This window comes from Cinclus cinclus, chromosome 13 (assembly GCF_963662255.1).
Source record: "Cinclus cinclus chromosome 13, bCinCin1.1, whole genome shotgun sequence".
NCBI lineage: Eukaryota > Metazoa > Chordata > Aves > Passeriformes > Cinclidae > Cinclus > Cinclus cinclus.
The window spans coordinates 2762586-2771700 of record NC_085058.1 but is presented as its reverse complement, the minus strand read 5'-3'; the positions used below and the strand labels follow the sequence as shown (position 1 = coordinate 2771700).

The 9115-nt window shown below is 54.2% G+C and overlaps 1 protein-coding gene across 2 annotated transcripts in view; it reads left to right on the top strand.

Annotated features, from left to right (window-relative positions):
- ARID3B (AT-rich interaction domain 3B) overlaps positions 1–9115 on the top strand; it is a 32037-nt gene that overhangs the window by 41 nt on the left and 22881 nt on the right. Inside the window, exons 1-2 of one of the 2 annotated variants that reach the window (XM_062501277.1) lie at positions 1–54; positions 2187–2754. The exon at positions 1–54 is cut by the window's left edge and continues 41 nt beyond it. In XM_062501277.1, coding sequence (XP_062357261.1) covers positions 2233–2754 — 522 coding nt within the window. In that variant the 5' untranslated portion in view covers positions 1–54; positions 2187–2232. Of the gene's footprint in view, positions 55–1059; positions 2755–9115 lie in introns of those variants that run through there. The other variant, XM_062501278.1, reaches the window with a different exon arrangement.

Sequence of the window (9115 nt, the reverse complement as noted above, 5' to 3'; positions counted from 1 at the left end):
AGGAAGGAGGAGCTGAGGCGGCCGCGCACGGACCGGCGGGATCCGCCACGGGAGGTAACGGGGGAAACCGCGGGGGGAGGGCGGAGCGGTGCTGGGGGGGGGGGGGCCCTCGGTATTTCCGCATGAGGGGAGGGTCGGGTCGGAGCCCTCGGTCATTCCCCTTGAGGCGGGGTCCGCGGTAGAACGGGCATGAATTAATGAATTAACGAGCGCTCGGTGCCGCTCGGTCCGCCTTTAACTCTTCCAGGTGGTTCCCGCTTGGAAAAGCTCTTCCCGAGCGCTGGTTCCCAATGAAACCGGTTAAAAAAGTGGAATTAAAGGGGCTCGCACGGGGGTTTAAAGCCCCGCCGGGCGTGGGGAAACTCGATCCTTACCCTGCCTGCCTGAGGGAAGAGGCGCAAAAAAGCGGGGGAGAGCCGCAGAGGAGTGAGGCAGGGCCACCAAAATCAGGGTAGGGCCACCAAAATCAGGGCAGGGCCACCAAAAGCCCGCAGACATCCATCCGAGGGTGTGGAACGGCTCTGGAAACCCGCGCTGCTTTCGTGGCTTTATCCCCATTCCAGGTGTCACCTCAAAGGTGCGATTTAGCCTGAGCGAATCGCCTCCTTTTCGCCCAAAAACTCTCTGTCTGTGTCCCCCCTGGAGCCGTGGTTTTGTTTGTTTGTTTTTTTTTTTTTTTTTTGTATGTTTGTTTGTTTTGATTTTGTTTTTTTTCGGGGGAATATCGGCCGTGCCCAAAGCCCTCTTTTCCCGGGGGTTCCTGCCCTGCCCCAGCCTTGTGTCGCATTCCTGGCTGTTGCTGCCGCACCTGAGCCGTGTTTGCTCTGCTGCTCCCGGCTCCTTCCTCACCCGGGATCTGCTTTTTTGGGGCCAGGCTGCTCCTTGGGGCGAAGAGTTTTCCCAGGGAAAAACGAGCTGGGCAGAGCCAGCTGTTATTTAGGGGATAGAAAGAGGGAGGGAGGGAGGGGAAGAGCGAGTTTGGCACGCAGCAAACGAGACCAGCTAGGGATGCTCCGGGGATCCTGGAAGTTGTCTTTCACTCAGAATCCTGCTGCCTGGTAGGTGCTCAGTTATTTTAGAGCCTGTTTCCGGCCGGTTTTTACCAAAATAATAGTCTTGTTTGTTTTTTTCCCGAGCAAACGGGTGGCAGGAGCTCAGGGCTTGTTTTTGGGGTTGGTTTTTCCTTTGTTTCCCTGAGCTGGCTGTGTTTTGATACCCACCCTCAGTCGCGGGATGGGATGTGTTTGGTCACTTTTGGATGTGTCTGATCACCTTTCCCCACCCCACCCCCCCCCAAAGGAGGACAATCCATGCCAGCAGGGCCGGTGGGAGACACAAAGTCCAAACTGAGCGGCGCCGTGACTTTTTCCAGGATTTATCCCGAGCTCTGCTTCCAGCCGGGGGCTGTTCTGTCGGGCTTTGCTCAAGTGCTGGCTCAGCAGGTCAGAAATGGAGAGCTGGGAAAGCTCACAGGCTCCTCAGGCTGGGAAAAATCGAAAGAAGGGCAGGGACGGGGCTTAGGATGCCTTGGGAATTCTGGGATCCTGAGGCCGGAGTTGCTCGGTGTTTTGCTGTGCTCCCATCTGAAAAACAACGCCGAAATTTATTTATTTTAAAAATTATTTTATTTATGTTTTTAGGTTGTTGGGGTTTTTTTTTTTTTTGTTTTTTTGTTTTTTTTTTTAAGAAGCGGCAGGGATTTAGCCACGGAGTGAGAGCACAGAAGAATTTAGGGCTAGCCCCGCGTGACAAATCCCTGCCTGGTATGTGTGTGTGTGTGTGTATATATATCTATATTTTAATATAAATATGGTCAGGCTCATCCTGGCTGTCTCCTTTTAAGGCAGTATTCCAGGAGCACCAAATCCCCAACCTGCCCTTCCAGCAGCAGTTCTTTGGGAAGCGTGGCAGCCTCGTTGCCCGCACAAAGGCGTTCGGGACGGTGTCTTTGGGGCAGAGGGAGCAGAGCGAGCTCCCGTCTCGAAAACACAATTAAACAATCTGCAAACTGAATGGTGGCCGGAGCCCGAGGCTGTTAAACGCGGAGCTGATTGTTTCACGGTCTCCTGCACAGGAAAGAGCGCTGGCTTTGCGTTCTGTCCATCCCCTTCCTGGGAAGGAAAAAAAAAAAAAAAAAGATGAAAGCAGTGTGCGCTCTGTCTCAGCCCCGTTTGTCTCCCCGGCAGATCCTGCGTGGCTCCCGCCGGGGCTGCCAGCCATGCGCACGGCAGGATGAAGCTGCAGGCGGTGGTGGAGCAGCTGCAGAAGCAGAAGCAGCAGCAGCAGCAGCAGCAGCAGCCCGCGGTGCCCATGGATTGCCGGGAACGCCGCCGGGAGCCGCAGGTGCCGTTCCCGACGCCGCCGCCCTTCCCTGCCCAACCCCGCGCCGGCCCCGCCGGGATGTCACCCGCTGTCCCCTCGGGATGTCACCCCCCTCCCTCCGCCGCCAGCCGGCCCTTGGAGCAGAGCGCCAGGAACTCCGAGGATGAGGAGGAGGAGGACGACGAGGATGACGATGAAGAGGAGGACGAAGAAGACGGCGCCGAGCTGGAGGTGCCCGGCCGGGAAAGCTGCTCTGCCCTCAAGTATTTCCGTGCTCCTAAAGCCGCCCATCCCAACCAAAGAGTGGCCTCCAGCCCCGTGCCAGCCCTGGGGCACCAGCAGGGCAAGGAGGAGCAGGGCAGGGACTCTGCCAAGCATCCCGGAGCTCCGGCGGGGCGCCCCGGCTGGCGCCTGGAGGAGCAGCTCAAACAGGTCAGTGCCACCATCCCCTGCTCCCAAAAAAGTTCCGTTCCCATTTCTCCATCCTCAGAGCGCTTCTGGAGGTGATGATGCTTCCCTGGTGTCTTCCCTGTCTTCTGTGAAGAGGTTCCACAAGAACCTGGATTTCTGTGAGAGCCTTTTTGGGAAAGGAAATCCCCAAAACCTGGTGGTTTTGTGCTCGTTTTAGATGCAGGCACCTCCCTCATAACGCCTCCCCGGAGTTACTTCTTGTCAGAGCTCTGGAATCCTGGAATTGGGAATTTCTGGGTGCTGGGTCTGATCCTGGGAGTCAGATCCACTTTATATTCCGTAAGGAAAAGGGAAGGGAAAGGGAAGGGAAAGGGAAAGGAAAGGGAAAGGAAAGGGAAAGGAAACTCACTGCTGCCTTGTGGGAGGTTAATTCCACATTTCACTGAAGAATTGCTACTCCTTGAAGCCAGGGGATGGTGGAATTACTCCCTTTGTTGTAAGTGGGAATTTCAGTGGATGGCTCGGGCCTGTCCCTGCAGAGCAGGTGGGTGTTCCCAAACCCAGCTCCTCAGGGAACAGCCTTTGGGCTGTAAAACACCCAGGGCAAGCACTTGCTGCTGGTTTTTCTCTGAGAGAGAGTTGCTCAAGCTCCCGCAGGGAAACGAGGTGGGTTTGGCAGTCAGGGGCCATTGCCTCAGAATTTACTGGATGGGAGTGGTGGAAACTTCCTCTTTCGGGGCTCTGGGTGGGGAAGAGGAGGCAGGGCTCAGGTCTTAAGGGATCTCTTTCTTTAAAAAGCCAAACAAGCTCGGCTTAGTCCGGGGCTGGTTTTTGTTTCTTGCCCAGCTGGTGTTTCTCACTCCTGTTGGGAGAGCCCTGCACACCTCACTGGTGATTCTGGCCAGGCCAGTGGCCATGAAACCAGCCAGGGCTGGGCTTGGCTTGGCTTGGCTTGGCTTGGCTTGTGTGGAAGAGGGGGGAAAAAAGTGGAATAAAACATCATTCCATGGTTAGCACGAGGTGCTTTGGGCCATTCCTGCACTTTGGGAGGTCACAGCTCAGTCACTTTAACCCAAGAGCCCAAAGTGCCCAAAGCTTCAGCAGGAAAAACTCCAAATAAAATCACTTTTGGTGCTGTGTCATGTGCTGGGAAGAGCAGGAATGGGAGGAATCCATGGACACCCAAGTTCAGGAGTGGGTTAGAAAGGAAGAGCAGGGCTATTCCTGTGCTGGGGCAGCTCTGGGAAAAAGTGGCAGGGAAAGGGCAGGTCCCTCTGTTGTCCCAAAGTTTTGTGCCCTGCCACAGCCATTGGAAGTGGAGTGGCTTGGATCCGTGGCTGGGGTCCAAATGGAACTGCTGATTCCCAGTTCAGAGCTGGGATAAAACCAGAGGGGGCCTGGCACAGCAGGAAAGGGAGAGAATTGTGTGGGGAGCTGGGAATTGTGTGGAGCTGAGATTTGTGTGGGACTTAAGTGGGCTGGCCACTTTATTCCTTGGAGTCTTGAGTATCAAGGCATATTTTGGAGGGATGAGCTCTTTCCTTTGCTCTCTGGAAAATCCAGGGTAAAACAGACTCTCCAGTTTGGTTCCAGAATTATTCCTGGTATAGTCTTTTCTTTTTTAGCTTCTTTTACCAATCCCGTGCCTTGCTCCAGGAGCATTCCTGGGATGCAGAATGCTCTTGGAAATGGGGGGAAAAAAATCACTTCATTCCTTGCCTCAAGGGTGGCTTGTTCTTCTGGAAGCCTTGGGGAAAAGCAATCCCTTGGAATTGTGAGGCTGGGGTTGCCTGGAGATGGCAGAATTCTGGGAGGCACCAGGAAAACGAAGCCACTTCTGTCCCATCCCAGGAGAAAAATTGTAGGACAGGGCTGTGGGCAAAATGAGCTGGATTTTGGAACAACAGGGATGTTTTTTCAGCACAGGGAATGGAGATTGCTCCTCCAGCCTTCTGGAATGCCCTGAAATCCACCCCAGCTCCTGGAAAAGGAGAAAATCGAGGGTTTCATTCCAGGGGTGATCCCATGGGTGCACACCTGGGTGAGTTGGGAAAGCTGAGCGGGGAAAAACAGGAGCACAGCTTGAGGCTGCTTCCTCCTGGTGCAGCACCAGCACTTTGATCAGGAATGCGAGAATAAATCCCAAATTTCCAGGCCTCAGCAGTTGCTGTTTGGGAGCCTTTTTCCAGTGAGTGGGATGCTCGCTGGGGTGGGGTTTGTGCCCTGGGATTTTGGGGATGTCTCAGGGCAGCTTCCCAGAAATCACCAGCTGAAAAAGCCTGACCTAAACCTTCCCGGAGGTCACGCTGTTTATTAAGATAAGTCAGCTTAAAATAATTACTGAGCCTTTGCTGCAGGCCCCGGGAGCGAGTGGCTGGGATTCCAAAAGCTCAGGTATGTGCCTGGAGTGCAGGGATTGCTCAGGAGAGACCCCTTGGTCCAGAAGTGGAGGGGAAAAAAGGGGGGCATTTCACGCTGGGTTGTTTTGTTTTTTGGTTTTTTTTTTTTTTTTTTTTTGCCCCGTGGTTATTTCAGGATTGGATTTTCAGGTCCTTTTTTTTTAATTTTTTTTTTTTCCCTCCGGGATATTTTGCCTTTTATATTGCGGTAGGAGAAGATTTCCTCATTCTCAGCTGAGAGTAAACACCTGCTTTTTCTTCTGCTGTAGTGACAGCTTTGAGTTCTCCCTTTCTGCTTCTCCTGAAATCCCTGGCTTAGGTTCAGAGGATTCCCCAGCTCCTCACCTGCAGGATTCCATAGGTGAGTTAGGCTGGGCTGGATCCCGAGGCAGGAAAAGGATCTCGTTGTAGGATTTGTTCAGGTGCCACTGAATATATTATATTTATGGGAAGAGTGGCAGCTTGTCTGCCTCCGTGCCAGTTCCCAGGAAGTCAGGCTGCAGACAGGAGGTGCCAGGAGCTGGAATGTGTTGTTTCCTTGCACTTGTGTTTTTTTTTCTCACTCCAGGGTAAATCCGGGTTGGCACCGAGAATCATTCTTCTCACCCCAAATCAATCTTAGCACTCAGGTTTTAGCTGATTCCTCTGGGAACAGGAGGCATTCAGAGAGCCCAGCTTTTCCTCAAGGATGAGGGAGCAGGTTCCTGTTTGCTCGTGGGAACACGTGGAAGGAAACTTAATTAAAAAAAAATAAAAGAATGAATTAATCGGTTAAACCTCAGCCCTTCCCTTCCCCGTCCTCCCTGCCATTCCTAAAATCGCTAAAATGTTTTCAAGGGCTGCCTTTGAAGCTGGGGGCTGCTGAATTGAGCTCTGTTATTAGGGAAGGGTTGATTCCCATTCCAGGGGAGCTGGTGTGGGCAGTAATTACTGCTTGGCTCTCTCCGTGCCTGAGAACTTGCAGCTCGGGGCAGCAGCCCTGATCTTATCAGCGTTTGTACTACAACAGTTTTCTTTCTGGGAGCATCTGTTTCACTTCCTAAGGCTTAACTCTGCCCACAAAAGGAATTTCTGTGGATTCCCTGATAATCCTGAAATTGCTGCCCCCATCCCTTTTCATTGATTCAACCCACGGAGCAGGGGAAGGCCTTCAGCCCCATGCACAGGTGGCTATTTAAAAAAAAAAAAAAAAAAAAAAAAAAACCTCTGTAAAATCTCTGTCCAAAGTGAGGAGGTGCAGAAGTTGTTATTCCTCTGGTTTGGCGGGTGTGTTTGTTTTTTGGTGGGTTTTTTTGTTTTTGTTTTTGTCCTGGAGAGGATGGGGAGTGTTTGTCATCTCCTCTTCCACCTGCTCGGGGTTAACTCCGGCCTGGGATCGAGAACCAAAATTGCTCTGGACATGTGAGCTTCCCTCTAATCAGATATTCCAGGTGGTTGGGGAGTAATCCCAAAACAGGGCTGCAGGGAATTGCTGCTGAAGCTTTGCAGTGGGGAGGGGGCAGCTGGGTGGGCTCCAGTGGCCCAGGGAGGGCTGTGGTGGCCCCCAAGGTGTCCCAGTGGCCCAGGGAGGGCTGTGGTGGCCCCCGAGGTGTCCCAGTGGCCCAGGGAGGGCTGTGGTGGCCCCCGAGGTGTCCCAGTGGCCCAGGGAGGGCTGTGGTGTCCCAGTGGCCCAGGGAGGGCTGTGGTGGCCCCCAAGGTGTCCCAGTGGCCCAGGGAGGGCTGTGGTGGCCCCCGAGGTGTCCCAGTGGCCCAGGGAGGGCTGTGGTGTCCCAGTGGCCCAGGGAGGGCTGTGGTGGCCCCCGAGGTGTCCCAGTGGCCCAGACAGGGCTGTGGTGGCCCCCAAGGTGTCCCAGTGGCCCAGGGAGGGCTGTGGTGTCCCAGTGGCCCAGACAGGGCTGAGGTGGCCCCCGAGGTGTCCCAGTGGCCCAGGGAGGGCTGTGGTGGCCCCCGAGGTGTCCCAGTGGCCCAGGGAGGGCTGTGGTGTCCCAGTGGCCCAGACAGGGCTATGGTGGCCCCCGAGGTGTCCCAGTGGCCCAGGGAGGGCTGTGGTGGCCCCCGAGGTGTCCCAGTGGCCCAGGGAGGGCTGAGGTGGCCCCCGAGGTGTCCCAGTGGCCCAGGGAGGGCTGTGGTGTCCCAGTGGCCCAGACAGGGCTGAGGTGGCCCCCGAGGTGTCCCAGTGGCCCAGGGAGGGCTGTGGTGGCCCCCGAGGTGTCCCAGTGGCCCAGGGAGGGCTGTGGTAGCCTGGCTTCTCCAAAGGTGCTGTGATGCCCTGTGTGGACTTTTTGGCTTCTCCTGCCATCCCTGCAGAGCAGGAAGTTTGTTTTCCCAGCAGGAATGGCAGGGAAGCTGGATCCCAAGCTCTCTTGCAGGGCAGAAAGGATTTTATTGTGCACCTGGAGCACTCCCGGTGATTCCCCTGAGCTGGAGTCTCCTTTGGGATCACTGCCAATGTTTGGGGTCTGGGGTTGTAACCCAGAGCTTGTGGGGGGAGGGATATTCCCTTGGGGTCTGTTCTGTGGATAAATCCAGTTTTCCATGGATAAATCCAGCTGTGTTCCCTGCTGCTGAGCTGCGATTCCGTGCTCTGTGCCCACAGCCCTGGGTGAGGAGCAGTGTCCTTGTCCCCTGGCAGTGGGAAATGTCCCCAAACCCTTCCCAGCTGCAGCAGGAGGAGGTGCTGGAGCTGCCCAGAGCCCCTGAGCTCAGGTCACACCAGGTGAGAGCCATCCCTGATGGTTTGGTGGCCATATGGCCAAACCCTGGTGGCTTCAGCTCCCCCTAAGCTCCTTTTCCCAAGAAGCTGCTCCTGAGGTCCCAGGGTGGAGCTATGGGAACTGGGATGGATTTATTCTTGTTCTAATCACCCTTTTTTATTTTTTTCCCCTGGAGAACGAGCCAAATGTGTTCTGTTTAACTTTTCAAGCCCTTTAAAAGTTTTTCTCCTGGGAATTATCCCAAGTTCAAACCCAGTGGCAGGAGGGAATTGCCTCCTTTAATACCTCTCCTTTCTCATCCCTGCCCTCAAATGTAGTGGAATAAGCTCTCAGCATGACCAGAATTCCCTCTGGAAGCAAGTCCTGCCCTCTGGCTTTATATCCCAGTGCAAACTGGGGAAGGGAGCAGCCAAAGGAAAGGATCAGAAAGCTGAACCTTCACAAATCCCTGATTTGCAAGGTCCAGGATGGGAAATTCCTGCTGCCTTCCTTTTCCTTGCACTGTGTCTGATTCTGGCTGCTCCCTAGGTTTGATCCCAGCGAACAGTCAGTGGGGTTTTAATTGCAGCCGGATGGATAATAAGCCAAAAAAAAAAAAAAAAATAAATCTGTGGGTTTGATCTCTGCTGGAAAGAGAGAGAGAAAGGACATTGGGATGGATCCTCCTGTGAGCAAACGCAGCCTGGAGAGGGCTGGGAATTGATCCTCTGCAACCAACAGGTGACAGCACCCAGGTGGCAATGATCCCCCATTAAATATCCCTCACTTGATGAGGCTCACTGGGTTCTTGACTTTCCAGCAGGAATTCCTGGCTCAAACCAAACCAGCAGGCATTAGGGAGCTCATTCCAGGCCTGGGGATGGGGCACGGGGCTGTTCCTCTTCCTAATTCAGTGTGTGCCTCACAGCCACATGGCTGCAGGATTTTGGGGGCTGGAGGTACCTCCAGAATTCCCAGGGGGTGCCTTTTGGGGTGCTGGAACCTTTTCTGTCCAGGTGGATTTGGCTCTTCCTTCCTTTTTCCAGCACGTGCTGGATCAGGATTTTACAGAGTTGATGTTTTGAGGATGCCTGGATTTTTTTTTGGGATCATCCTGACCTTCCATCCAACTGGAGGTACCTCCAGAATTCCCAGGGGGTGCCTTTTGGGGTGCTGGAACCTTTTCTGTCCAGGTGGATTTGGCTCTTCCTTCCTTTTTCCAGCAAGTGCTGGATGGGGATTTTACAGAGTTGATGTTTTGAGGATGCCTGGATTTTTTTTTGGGATCAT